This window comes from Microtus oregoni, unplaced genomic scaffold (assembly GCF_018167655.1).
Source record: "Microtus oregoni isolate MIOR12 unplaced genomic scaffold, Mior012 000050F_011, whole genome shotgun sequence".
NCBI classification, from domain to species: Eukaryota; Metazoa; Chordata; class Mammalia; order Rodentia; family Cricetidae; genus Microtus; species Microtus oregoni.
This window is the reverse complement of record NW_024543235.1, coordinates 149,031-162,812: the sequence shown is the minus strand read 5'-3', so window position 1 is coordinate 162,812 and position 13,782 is coordinate 149,031. Positions and strand designations below refer to the sequence as shown.

Sequence of the window (13,782 nt, the reverse complement as noted above, 5' to 3'; positions counted from 1 at the left end):
TCAAAATAGCACAAACAAAACCAAAACAAAGCAAAAGGAAAAAAAAAACAGAGGACAAAGTAGGGGTAAGTATTTGCATATCATATACCTGCCGGGGACTTGGATTTAGACTGGAAATAATTGTTACAAGTCAACATGTAAACAACAACCCACTTTTAAAATGGAAATAAACACAGAAGCAGATCCTTATGTATAGAAGATACACCAATGGTTTTAGAGCACTTAAAAAGAAGTTTACCACCCTAGCCACTCCATATGAAAATAAACATTGTAACTAATATATCATTTCATAGCTACGATGTTTTAAAGGGTAAGGCACATACCTGAAATCCCAGCATTTGGGAGGCTGAGGCAGGGGGATTGTGAGTTTGAAGTCATCTGGGCCTCATTCTCAAACAAAACAACAACAAGAGCCCAGTAAATAACAAATGTGCGTGATGCAACAAGAAGCCTCCTGCACAGACTGCAGCTGCTGCTTTGGAAAACGGTTTTGTAATTGCTTTAAAAGCTAAACATAAATTGTCCTGTTACCCAGGAATTCCACCTTCAGGTATCTAGTAACAAGAGATGAAAACAAACATCCACACAAAGATGCGAAAACAAGTGTCCTAAGTAGCATTAGTCATAATAGCTTACAGCGAGAGAAAAAAAAAACCCACTAAGTTTCTATCAATTGGTGAGTAGGTACCCCAAAATGTATTACCCGTACACTGTAATATTATTAGGCAACAGAAGTAAGGAAGTACTTACGCATGTAACAATATGGTTAAGTTCTCAAAACCATTACAATGAGTGAAAGAAGCCAGACTCAAAAGACCACATATTACATGATTTCATTTACGTGAAATGTCAATTAAGAATGGGCAATTTTATAAAGACAAAGAGTACACTAGTGGCTGCCTGGGCAGGAAGTGGGGATAAAGATGAACTGAAAATGGGCATGAAATCTTACTGGGACGATCAAAATGTTATACAACAGATTCATTGTGATAGCCACACAACCCTAAAACTTACTAATAATCAGTAATTAAATAGGTGTGTTTTATTTAGCTTTGTAGTGCCGAGTATTGAACCTAGAGCCTTGCACAGGTCTGCTAAATGTTCTACTATTAGGCACCCCTAGCCCCAGTCGAATTTTATGCTGTGTTAAGTTATCACAATCAGATTGTGAAATAGGGAGGGAAAGGTAAAACTGGGTGGAGAATATGTAGGAATTCGGTAAGACCTTTGCAACAATTGTTTTGAGCTGTGGTCTTGCTATCAGTAGTCCTGGCTGTCCTTGAACTTGCTCTGTGGGCCAGGCTGGTCTCAGACTCAGGGAGATCCGCCTGCCTCTGCTTCCCAAGTGCTGGGATTAAAGGCATGAGTCACACCACCCGACTTTGCAACGTTCCTATAAATCTAAAATGTTCTGAAAAAAAATGTTTAAATTTATTTAAATCAAAATTAGAACTGGTGACCTTAGAGATGGTTCCACAAGGAAGCCTGATGAGTTATGCTAAATCCTCAGGGCCATATGATGGAAGAAAAGAATCAACTCCCAAAAGTCATTCTCCGACTTCCACATGCAATACCAAGACGTGTACACACACGGAAGGGGGGGGGGGGAGACAGACAAACAGAGACAGAGAGACGAGACAGAGACACACACAATCAATAAAATAGTCTTTAAAAAAGAATATGGTTGTGGATTATCAATATTTGGCAGTAGCCTTCTGTGTCAAAAGATATTTCAAAGACTTTCCTATCGATTAAAATGGATAAAATCTCATTAAAGAATATCTGGAATTGATTTTGATGATAGAGAATAATAACTTTAAACCTCAATTAAGCAAAATATTACGTCCCTCAAAGAATTCTGATCTCAGTATTTCTGTGTGAAAAATATATTCTACTATTATTATATCTAGAATTTCACCAATTAACTTTTGTCATAACTTGTCTTCTGTACTTGGTTTTGCCATTTGCCCTGAAAAAGCCTAAAATATCTATGATCTGGCATTTTACATAAACTTTGCTAAGCCCTGTTCTATCCCACAACAGGAGAGACATAAACATAATTAGTTACTTTTAAAATATATTTTCAGCACTTTTCTAATACACTTTCGGATATGCTCTATAAAAGACAAGCCTTGCCTCTCTTCTGCTACAGCACTATTTGGAATTTCCCTCTTTAAAACCCACATTGTTAGCTTAACATTTTAGCAAGCCTCGATGTAATTGCCATTACCAGGATATCCCCGGTATCCCTAAGGTGACCGCAGTTAAGTAGCGATGTCACCAGGCTACAGACTCACTGAGATCTCTTAGATATCAAGTGGCTCCTATGGCATCACACCCTGTCTTTAGCATCACTCTGGCACATCACCTCTGTATGGTGTCATGTGTTAACCGCTGCTGTGGCAGAATCCTACTCTGATGCCATTCGCCGAGATGCCAGGGTAACTAGCCTGCGCTTCTTTCCGCTCCTTTGACAGTGGCAGGGAGGGGGAGGGTAGCTACAGTCAGTGGTTCAAGCTCAAGTGGTAGTACTCCGCTCCAACTACTGTCCCTTCCGCCTGCCACTGCAAGTGAGGGCCCAGAGGGACAAGATCTTTAGGGTCCAAGAAGGCTCTTGGCCTGGTATAGTATCCCTTTCATGTGACCGATTTACTGGCCTACCAACGACCACCCACCCTAGCTCTTTCACACAGTGCCTCCAGAAGCCGCTCCCATTACCTGACTCCATTCTCCAGCTGTCATCCTGGGCCAATTCCACAGGCAACTTGACTACGGCTTTCTCAGAGGATCCTGGGACTTGTAGTTCCACACTGCTAGGAGCCGGAACCGAATAGCAAGCTAAACCGCCTTCAGGCCCGGAAATGCCCTCAAACTGCAACTCCCAGAAGCTCCGGGCTATGGGGCGGGCAACACGGAAAGCAGAGAGAACAGTGATTGGAGAACCTCGAGCTCTTTGATTGGCTACCCGAGCAGGAGCTGTGGGTGGGCGGGGCTTGAGCTTCACTGAGATTCTGGGAAGGCGAAATGGAGGGGAGTGTGTCTAACGTAATGGTCTGCAACCTGGCCTACACCGGGAAACTGGATGAGTTGAAGGAGAGCATTTTGGCCGATCAATCTCTAGCTACTAGAACCGATCAGGTAAAGCAGCCCGAGGGCTTGGCGCTTAGCCGCGGGCGTTAGCGAAGCCCAAAGAGGCTTCCCGGTCCTGAGTTGGTCCAAGGCCACTTCTGAGCTCCTCCCGCCCCTTCCTCCCTATTGTAGCCTTGGGTTAGCGCAAGACTTGCTGTCCAACTCTAGCCCACAACTGACATTTTGGGGGGAGGGGGAGGGCCCAAGCACTAGCTCGCTGAATTTCTTATATTCCTAGATCATCCACGGCTTTTCTCAGAAATGCCCAGGCTTCAAGACACAGCTTTTTATGTGGATTTCTTTTTCTTTCGTTGTAATCCCATTAAATCGAACCCGTGTAACTGAATTTTGTGCCAGGGAGTTTGAGAGGAGCCGGGAATTTTTGTTATGTAGAAAAAGCAGGCAAAACTGAAATAACGACAAAATTCATCTTATTACATATTGTAAACTTACCCCCGAAAGAACTTTATGTATTCATTTCAGAACATGGAAAGGGAAGACTCTAGGAATAGTCAGAAAGGGCTTTGTGTAGAAGGGGAGGTTATTTCCACCGTGAACAAAGAATGGATTTCCACCTCGAATGGGATTGAGTGAACTGAGGACATTGGGAAATGATTCTGTTCTGATCAACAACATCTCATGTTTTCTTCATAACTTTCTAAATCATAGATTGCTTTCTGTTTGATAGATATGGTGTTAAACAGTAGTAAACAGTGTATAATACTTCAAATTCTCCATGTTCTGTCTTTTTTAGAAGATAACTCAAAATGAAGAGACTGTTTTCTTTGAAATTTTCCTTTATTACTCAACAGGAGACTTCCCCTATGTTCACGCAGTTTGCTTTTGTTATTGTCTGGTAATATGGTTTAAATTTAATCAAATGAATTATATTAAGACACTTGAAAATGTAACCATGCTTCAATCAAGTCAGTGGCATAAAAGAGAGAGTTAGGATTATGAAGCCTAACAAACAACCAAATGCAATTTATGGATATTATTTAAGATATAATCTTTCTGTGTAACCCAGGTGGTCCTGCTCGAGCCCTTCCTATACACTATAAGACCTGGAAGGTTTGCGTTCCATCCGTGACAAAGAGTTAACATTAATTTTAAAAATCTAATAATGATCTTGTGGTTTCTTACAAAAGTCCCCCCCTTTTTTTGGTATTTTTGAGACTGGGTTTCTCTGTAGCTTTGGTCCCTGTCCTGGAACTAGCTCTTGTAACCCAGGCTGGCCTCGAACTCACAGAGTTCTGCCTGCCTCTACCTCCCGAGTGCTGGGATTAAAGGCATGCGACAAAAGCACTTTTATTTGTGGGTGCTAAATAATTAGAGATGAACAATCATGACATTTAGGTTTCTGTTTAAAAGAAACCTCAGCAGGGCCAAAGAGGTAGATAGGTGGTTAAGAGTACGTACTCTTCAACTGAACTGTGGGAGTTGGGCCCAGTGCTCCGCTCTGGATCTCTGCCTCAGTTTCCATCAGTTGCTGGATAAAGGTTCTATGATGATATTTAAGATAGTCATCAATCTGACTACAGGGCAAGGCCAGTTCAGGCACCCTCTCCTCTATTGCTTAGGGTCTTAGCTGAGGTCATCCTTGTGGATTCTTGGGGATTTCTCTAATGCCAGGTTTCTGGCTAGCCCCATAATGGCTCCCTCAATCAAGATATCTCTTTCTTTGCTCTCCATTTGAAGAGTGAGAATATGAGCAAAGAGGTCAAGACCATGATGGGGACACCCATTGAAACAGCTCACCTGAGCTAATGGGAGCTCACCAACTCTGGCCTGGCAGTGAGGGAACCAGCATAGGACCAAACTAGTCCCTCTAAATGTGGGTGACAGTTGTATGGCTGGGGCAGATGGCAAGGCCACTGGCAGTGGAACCAGGATTTATCCCTACTGCTTGTTCTGGCTTTTTGAAGCCCATTTTTTTGGAGGGATACCTTTCTCAGCCTAAATATAGTAGAGAGGGTGTTGGTCCTGCCTCAAAGTGATGTGCTAGACTTTGTTGATTCCCCATGGGAGGCCTTACCCTCTCTGAGGGGTGGATGGGGAGTGGAATGGGTGGAAAGATGCAGGGAGCCAAGGGAGTGGGAACTTGGATTGGTAGGTAAAATGAGAAAAGATAGTTTTTTAAAAAATAAATAGTAAAAAATATTTTTAAAGTAAAGAAAAATATTTTTTAAATAAAAAGAGTATATATTCCTTTTCCAGAGGACCTCCCCATGCACATGAGGTCATGTGCGCAAACCCACACACATGCAATAACTCTTAAAAACTTAAATAGTAACAATCTAGAAGTAAATATGGTGAGCTATTTTTTGTTAAAGCTAGGTAATGGGCGCATGTGGGTCTCTGTCTCTGTCATACTCCCTTTATTTTATTTGTATTTGAAATTTCCATAAGGTTTAATTGCTGTCTGGGGACACTGACAGGGAAAGCCACAGGTGTCCACAGCAGTGAAACTTCCAGTTGGCTCCCTCCCTGGGCACCAGCAGAAGCATCAAGTGATGCCAGTTCTTTTCTTCTTTTCCTTCTTCTAGAGCCTCTCCCCCAAACCAGGCAACTCCCTGAGTGTCACAGTTAAGTTACTTTAAAGGCTCAGTGGTAGAGCACTTGCAGGAGGCCCTAGGTTTGATACACACACACACACACACACACACACACACACACACACACACACACACACTATATATATATATATATATATATATGCATACAATCAACACTTTACAGTACTCAAGGCTGAGAAGCATAGCAATCAACACAAATAGGCACTCTCCTTGAGAATCATGATTCCTACCTTGTTATTTTTTTTAAAAAAATCAATTTTAGTGCGCTGATTCTATGCAATTCAGCTCTCATTTCTTTCTCCATAACATTCGTGTGTTTACCAGATAACAGTGGCATGCGCCTGTAATCCTAGCACTTAGGAGTTGGAGGAAAAGGATTGAGAATTTGAAGGTAACGTTGACTTACAATAGCAAGATCCTGACCACCACCCCCCAAAAAAATTCACATCTTTGTAGAACCTCACTTGAAGTCTGTGTGATAATAGAGATTTCACAGTCACAGAGCTTGGATAAATTGTGTGGCCCTGGATCCGTTGCTTATGTGAAGTAGTCTGAGTGACCTTACATGTAAAATGAGGGGTAATAGGGACCACAGAGCATGGTGAGGGTCCAAAGAAATGATGTATATAAAAGTCACAGTGTTTCGCATAGGCATGCGTAAGTGTTGGAATTATACACAGCACATCTCCATCTCTGCCTCATCATTCCTTTCTGCCCAGAATTCCTTACATTCGTTGATATCACTCACCTACTAATAGCTTGGCCTCTCAAATGCTAGTAAGTAATACGGTTTAAGGTTACTTACCTGAGGACCTGGTACTCTCCATTTCTTATGTTCAACCTGTAGGTGTGCTGGCATCAATAGTTTTCTGCCTATTTGTCTTCAGGAATGTTGATAGCTGTGCTCCCCTGTTTCCCACATAGGACAGCAGAACAGCATTGCACTGGGCATGCTCAGCCGGTCATACAGAAATTGTTGAATTCTTGCTGGAACTTGGTGTGCCGGTGAATGATAAAGATGACGTGAGTATTAGGCAAATTTGATAAGCTCTGGGTTATCTTTAGACTCCAGCCTTGTATTTAGTGAAGCCTGAATATAAAGCTCATAAACAAAATTTGAACCTTTATAAGTAGGAAGTTACAGTATGGCCTTAGTGACTAGGCCGGAGGCTAATGATTGCATTATTTTACAATGGTAATGAATCTCTGTAATTCAGGGTGGAAATACAGAGCAGGGCTTATTATGAACTCAAAAAGACTCTAAACATTTTCATGTTTAAATTGTTGGTGAATATTGCCTGAATAATAAAGGCCTGGGTATATGTGTGTTACGTAGAAGCATTTATTATAATGATATTGATTATATTAAGATAAGACTTGTGGGGAGCTGGGGAGATGTTTCAGTAGTTAAGAATGCTTGCTGCTCTTGGAGAGGACCAAAGTTTGGTTCCAGTACCCATGCTGGGTGCCTCACAACCTCCTGTAATTCTTGCTTCAGAGGACCTGACACCCCATTTTGGCCTATACATAAGTAAAAAGATAAGACTCACAAAAACTGAGAATGGAAGTCTTTTTGTTTATAGTAGGCACAGGTTAATTTTCAGAGATGTTTACTAAAGTAATGTTTCTAAGAGAAAATGAAAACGATTTTATGGGAGAATGACTGAATAGAGCATGGGATACATACTTCGTACTTTAATATGCCATCAGTCATTCCAAAGAATGGCAGAAACATTCTTAGAAGTAGAAATTGTGAAAAACACACCTCACAGAACTTCATATACTCTGATTCTAGTTTTTATTTTTTTCAAGTTATTGTATGGGGGAAAACCCATTAGAATTAGTATAATACACCATGTCTATGTTATAGGATTGTGGCTATTTTTAAATGGTTTATTTTGTTTTTATTTGTGTTTATCTGTGAGTGGATGCCAACTATGTGCAGTTGCCTTTGGAGGCCAGAAGAGGGCATCAGATCCCCAGGGGCTGGAATTACAGTCCATTGTGAGCAGTCTAAGTTAAAGGAAGGTCCTTTGAAAGAGCAATAAGTGCTCTTAACCACTGAGTCATCTCTCCAGCTCCTCATTTTTCGTTTGTATAAATTTTTATTTCCAAATTTTCCATGATGCTTAAATGCAAGAGAATACAGAACTATAAACCTGAATAAATGTTAATGTTCATACTTTTCTCCTTGACTTTTGTTAAACTCACCTTTTATCCAGGCAGGCTGGTCTCCTCTGCATATTGCTGCTTCTGCTGGCCGGGATGAGATTGTAAAGGCCCTTCTGATGAAAGGTGCACAAGTGAATGCGGTCAACCAAAATGGCTGCACTCCTCTCCATTATGCAGCCTCAAAAAATAGGCATGAGGTATGCTTCTGTCCCTGCATGATTTTCCTTTGAGTTCTAATCATATACAGGAACATAGATTTCCTCATTGTTTTCTTGTCCTTCTTTCCAGATTGCTGCCATGTTACTGGAAGGTGGAGCTGATCCAGATGCTAAGGACCATTATGAGGCTACAGCAATGCACCGGGCAGCAGCCAAGGGTAACTTGAAGACGGTTCATATTCTTCTGTTCTACAAAGCAGCCACAAACATCCAAGACACTGAGGGTAACACTCCTCTGTAAGTGACAAATAGCAGTCATTTTTATTCTGCAATACATGCTAAGAACAAAAGAAATTGAAAGGATACCAAAGTATAATGACAAAAACTAAAATTGCCTATCATTTTGCTATCCCCAAAAAATATTGATAGAAAATTTTGAGTATTTTTCCAGTTGTTTATATGCAGATATACACAAAATTGAGATCATGTAACTTATGTTTTAATCTCATAGCACATTGTGAGCATTTTTCAATGTCATTAAATATGTTTAAAACATTCATGATGGCTGTATACAATTCCATTTTATGGATGTGCCATGATTTAATCATTCCTGATACTGTTTACTTAAAACAGTTCGGAACTATTGGCCATTTTAAGTAATGTTGCATTGACCAATTTGCTTAAAAAACAAAAACAAAAACAAAAAAAACCCTTTGCCCATATTGCTGATTATGGCCTTAGAGAGATTCCTAGAAGTTGATTGTTTCAACAAATACACATACTTGAAGATGAATTGCTTCCAGAGGAGTTGTCTCATTGTACCCTCCCAATAGCATTTTAACAGTACCTAATACCTCCCCATCAGCACTCAGATTACCCTCGTGTTGTATGATATATGACATTTCGTGCTTAGAAAGTACATTTGATTTTGAAATTTATTAATGCCTAAGATTGTAATTTTGCGGCCTTTCTGTTCCCTTTTAGGGGAATTTCTTTCTTTTGACAGTTTTTTTTTAACTTTATTCTTTAGGAGTTTTTCACGTCATGTACCCCAATTCTGTTTACCTTTTGATTCCCCTTTATCTTCCCCTCATCCCTGCAGTGCCTCCGACCAAAAAAAAAAAAAAAAAAACCAAACAAAAAAGTAAGTAAGCAAGAAGAAGCAAGCAAACAAAAACAAAACATAAAAATCCTCTTTGCTTTTCCTTTTTCCCAACTCTCCACCACCTCTCCGTTCGTCCTGGTGGCATTGGGGGCCTCAGCATGTCATATAGTTTGCCCTTTTGTCATTTTGACTGATTTTTCAGTGCTCTTGACACAGTAAAAGTAGGAACATTATGCCATATCAGTTGAAAGTATTTTCCCAGTTTATTTATTTGCGCATGATTTTTCAACTATTGTCAGGAGTTATCAGTTACTATGTGGCCAAACCTATTAATTTCCACCACAACTAGTAAGTCTGAGATGAATGAAGTATTCACTTCTGTGACTCTTAAATCCACCTGGGATTAATTGACGTGGATAACTTGAAGCCAACCTTTACCTCAGTTGGTGTGTGTCTGTGTGTCTGTAAGGTTTTTCATACCCATTTTTCTCCTTTGTTGAATCAGGACTTCTTGAACCAGAAATTTGGGGTCTTTTTTGTAGTGTAGAATAAGGCTGAACCTTTTCCCTTCTGACTTTAAGACAGCTTTTGAAAGTATTGTTTTCAAGGGCTGATCTTGGCGGCACACGCCTTTAATCCCAGTCCTGGGGAGGCAGAGAAAGGCAGATCTCTGTGAGTTAGAACCAGCCTGATCAACAAAGCTAGTTTCACTCCAGCCAGGGCTTCATAGTGAGACCCTGTTTACAAAAACAAAAGCAAGCAAACAAACAAAACTGCTTTGCCACAGTGGTGCATACCTTTAATTCCAGCACTTGGGAGAAACAGGAACAGACAGACCTCTTTGAGTTCAAGGCCAGCCTTGTCTACACAGCAAGTTTCTATTTTATTCAGGGTTTCATAGAGAGATCCTGTCATAAAAAGGTATTGTTTTCTTTTTTTTATTGAAAATAGATTCTTCTGGGCTAGAGAGATGGCTTCAGTGGTTAAGAGCATTGCCTGCTCTTCCAAAGGTCCTGAGTTCAATTCCCAGCAACCACATGGTGGCTCACAACCATCTGTCTGGTGCCCTCTTCTGGCCTTCAGACATACACACAGAAAAGAATATTGTATACATAATAAATAAATAACTATTTAAAAAAAATAAAAAGAAAATAGATTCTTCTTTTATTCAATACATTCCAACCACATTTTTCTCTTCCTCCAATCCTCTGTGCTTCTCCTACCTCTCCTCTCCCCCACATCCACTACCCCTTATTTCCTCGTTAATAAAGAACAGGCTTCTAAAAGATATCAGCCAAACACAGCACAAGATACTGTAAAACGGACAAGGCAAAAGCCCTCATAACAAGGCTGGATCAGGCAACCCAGTATGCAGGCAAAACAATTCCCCAATAACAAGCTAACAGTCATAACATGCATGCAGAGGACCTGGGGGCAGACGCATGCAGGCCCGGCTTGCTGCTTCAGTCTCTGTGATCCCAAATGAGCCCTACTTAGTTTATTTGGTGGGCCATGTTCTCCTAGAGTCCTCCATCTCCTCTGACTACAGTCTTTCCTCCCACTCCCACTCTTCCACAGGGTTCCCTGATCTCCAAGGGTAGGGACCCAGTGGAGACCAAGAAAAGTATTGTTTTCTTAATTCTTACTTGAAAATCTTTCTTGTAGGCCTAAGCAACTGTGTGTTTCTTTTAATGAATATTCTAGCTTATTTCTCCATGACGTATTAATCACGTTGGCCTGGAAATAGTCTAGGAATCAGATTGATGTGGGAGTGATTTCTTATTAATAAAGAAACTGCCTAGACCCATTTGATAGGCCAACCCTTAGGTAGGCGGAGTAAACAGAACAGAATGCTGGGAGAAAGAAGCTGAGTCAGGGAGTCGCCATGATTCTCCCACTCCAGACAGAAGCAGGTTAAGATCATTCCTGGTAAGCCAGCTCTTGGGCTACACAGATTAATAGAAATGGGTTAGATCAATATGTAAAAGCTAGCCAATAAGAAACTGAAACTAATGGGTCAGGCAGTGTTTAAAAGAATACAGTTTCCGTGTAATTATTTCGGGTAAAGCTAGCTGGGTGGCGGGACACAGCCCGCCGCTCCGTACTACAACATCAGATAGTATAGGGTCCTTGGGAGAAAGTAGGATTTAGAATTGGATGGATACTGTTTTTCAGTACAAAAGCTGCCACTTTGTAACTACATTACGCATGCATGTTAAGGAACTTAACCTTCCTTCCCTTCCGTAACATTATAGCAGTAGTTTCTTCCTCACTGGGTTAATGTGAGGTTTAAAGTGCTGAATTCTTTGCCTGTCAGAGTCTATAGAAGTGACTGGCAGAGGTTGGTTTCTTTGATTCAACAAGTTAACTGTGAGCTCTGTCATTATAACAAGACCTTTAACCTCTGTGACAACTTGTACTGTATAACTGTGCTAATTGTACCTTGGTTTGTCCGTGTAGATATACCAGTCAAGTGAGATCAGCTCTTTTTCTGAAAGTCACTACTTGTTACAGAAGCACAACATGAACTGAAGTTTCTCTCAGTTCTAATCCTGCATTATGATTACATTGAAGTGTTTGGAGGAAATTACCAGTAATCTCCATCAAATGGGGAAGTTGTGCCTTAGTCTAGCATTTAGAGCCAACTAGCTGTTTTAGTAGAGCCAGAAGTAAGATAGGTAATCCGGTGTTATATAATTATTCTAGTTAAATTTAATTTATACTCTTTGCCGTGCTAATTGATTTCCCTTTCCTGATGAAATAACTTTCCAATGTCACCACTGTCCAGCGATAAGCACTTTAGACTGGAAATCCTAACCATTATATAGAACTGGTAGTGACTAATCTTTGTGATCCCCAATTTCAGACACTTAGCCTGTGATGAGGAGAGACTGGAAGAAGCAAAATTACTGGTGACCCAAGGAGCAAGTATTTACATTGAGAATAAAGAAAAAAAGACACCCGTGCAAATGGCCAAGGGTGGCCTGGGCTTACTACTCAAGAGAATTGTAGAAAGTTAAGCAGCTTGGATTTATTCTTTATATGTTTTGTTGTCCTCTCTGTCCTGGAAACTGTTGTATTGTGCACAAGGCATCTTGAACTAACAAACATGTTTTCTCACCTCCATAATCTTAGAACATGTTGTATTGCTCCTGCTGAAGTACCTGTTCCAAGCTTACCACCCACTTTTAAGGCATCGGAAAACTGTTGGGATTGTTCTATTGATGTCATTTATTGTTCTCCATTAAATCTTGATGAATTTGGAGTAAGTGGTCCTGTGGCTTTTATGAGTCTTGAGTATCCTCCCATCTATCTGCTGTCCTGCTGTGGAACCGAACAAGTGCAGAAACAGGCAGCCAGTTGTTTTGTCTAGGTGGGTTCCACACAGGCAAAACAAATCCTGACTTGTTTTTCAAGTTCATGCAGAGACCTTTGCCAAATTTCTCTTTTCTCAACTATGAGGTCAATTTATTTTTGTTATGGGGGAAGTCGTGTATTTTAGTGAACCAAATTTTAAGTTGAAGTCTATGATCCTTGAAGAACATATACTATGTGCCATGTACCTTTTTGACTAGCCATTTTCCTCCAAAATGAGACAATAGTTTTTCCAAAGAAATAAAAAGTGTCTATATTGATTCGTATTTCAGGTACTACAAACTTATTTCAAGTACTACAAGCAATAAACTGTTGAAAGAATCTCCTAATTTCTCTTTCAAGTCAGTTACACATTCACTTAAACCTTCGAATCTTGAACTAAGATGTATTTTTCAGTTTGGGATAGTTTTGAAGTCAATAAAATTAATGGAGCTTGAACTGCAGCTAAAATCCATAAAAAATCGTAATCTTTTGAATTGCTAAGTTAATGTAGAGTGAAAGGAAATTAATAATTATAAACTTGAACTCTATTTAGCGAAGCATCTTAATTGATTAGTAGTCAGCAAATGTATTTCAAGTGACTCTTAATTTTAATTTTATCCTGCAATTATTGCTTCAAAGATGGGATCTAAGTAAATCTGCAAACTTTCATTAATTTTGGGTCAAAGACTTAAATGACCAGTTAACTAAAATGAGTCTTATATATATGAGCTGCATTATTGATACCAAAACTTTTTGCCATGAATATTGAGTGCTAATCTTTATTAGAATGAATTTGGGATGTATTTTCTTATGAAATGAACATTTGTTAAATGTTGGTGGGTAAAATTTCTGGTTTGTCTTTTTCTAATAGGATCAGAAAGTAAGTCTTGTCTAATAGTGTCTGGGGTATAAAATTTTACAAATTTTGAGATTTCTTGATTCAACAGTAAAGATCAAATGAAGTTTCAGGAAATTAGTAAGCTCTTAATATTACTTAAATCATTTAATTATATAAGCCAGGATATTAATTTTCTCTGACATTGATCAAATTGCTACTTGTTCCTATAGGAAACTAAATAGCAACAAACCTCATTCAAGTCAGTAGGTCTTGTAATAACAAAATGAACTCAGAGAATATGATAATTCAGTTGTGATGCTAACCAAGAATATAATATAAAAGTAGGTTACTTGAAACAAATATAAGGTCTTATTTTTATGTGTAGATGCATTTGTTTTGAGTCTGGGTTTGTGTATGTGAATGAAGTGCCTGCCAAGGCCAGAAGAG

At 39.7% G+C, this 13,782-nt stretch overlaps 2 protein-coding genes across 4 annotated transcripts in view; one reads left to right on the top strand and one right to left on the bottom strand.

Moving 5' to 3' along the window:
- The window catches only part of LOC121436953 (cysteine protease ATG4A), a 55,673-nt gene extending 49,140 nt beyond the window's left edge, over positions 1–6,533 (bottom strand). For both annotated transcript variants that reach the window (XM_041636869.1, XM_041636866.1), the window contains exon 1: positions 6,511–6,533. In XM_041636869.1, coding sequence (XP_041492803.1) covers positions 6,511–6,532 — 22 coding nt within the window. In that variant the 5' untranslated portion in view covers position 6,533. The remainder of the gene's footprint in view (positions 1–6,510) is intronic.
- On the top strand, positions 2,994–12,405 carry LOC121436954 (26S proteasome non-ATPase regulatory subunit 10-like). 2 transcript variants are annotated; one of them, XM_041636870.1, is made up of 5 exons: positions 2,994–3,138; positions 6,630–6,728; positions 7,928–8,074; positions 8,166–8,332; positions 12,007–12,405. In XM_041636870.1, the coding sequence occupies exons 1-5, from the start codon at positions 3,025–3,027 to the stop codon at positions 12,158–12,160; spliced, it is 681 nt and encodes a 226-aa protein (XP_041492804.1). In that variant the 5' UTR covers positions 2,994–3,024; the 3' UTR covers positions 12,161–12,405. The 2 variants fall into 2 exon arrangements, with proteins under 2 accessions (XP_041492804.1, XP_041492805.1); XM_041636871.1 differs by having other exon boundaries at positions 8,166–8,253; positions 12,007–12,144.
- Positions 12,406–13,782: the final 1,377 nt, after the last annotated feature.

Bases quoted from the DNA above. Each gene is read 5' to 3' on its own strand.
- LOC121436954 (XM_041636870.1), top strand. From the start codon at position 3,025: ATGGAGGGGAGTGTGTCTAACGTAATGGTCTGCAACCTGGCCTACACC. The intron at 3,139-6,629 runs GTAAAGCAGCCC...TTTCCCACATAG, and splicing joins TAGCTACTAGAACCGATCAG to GACAGCAGAACAGCATTGCA. The intron at 8,333-12,006 runs GTAAGTGACAAA...CCCCAATTTCAG, and splicing joins ACTGAGGGTAACACTCCTCT to ACACTTAGCCTGTGATGAGG.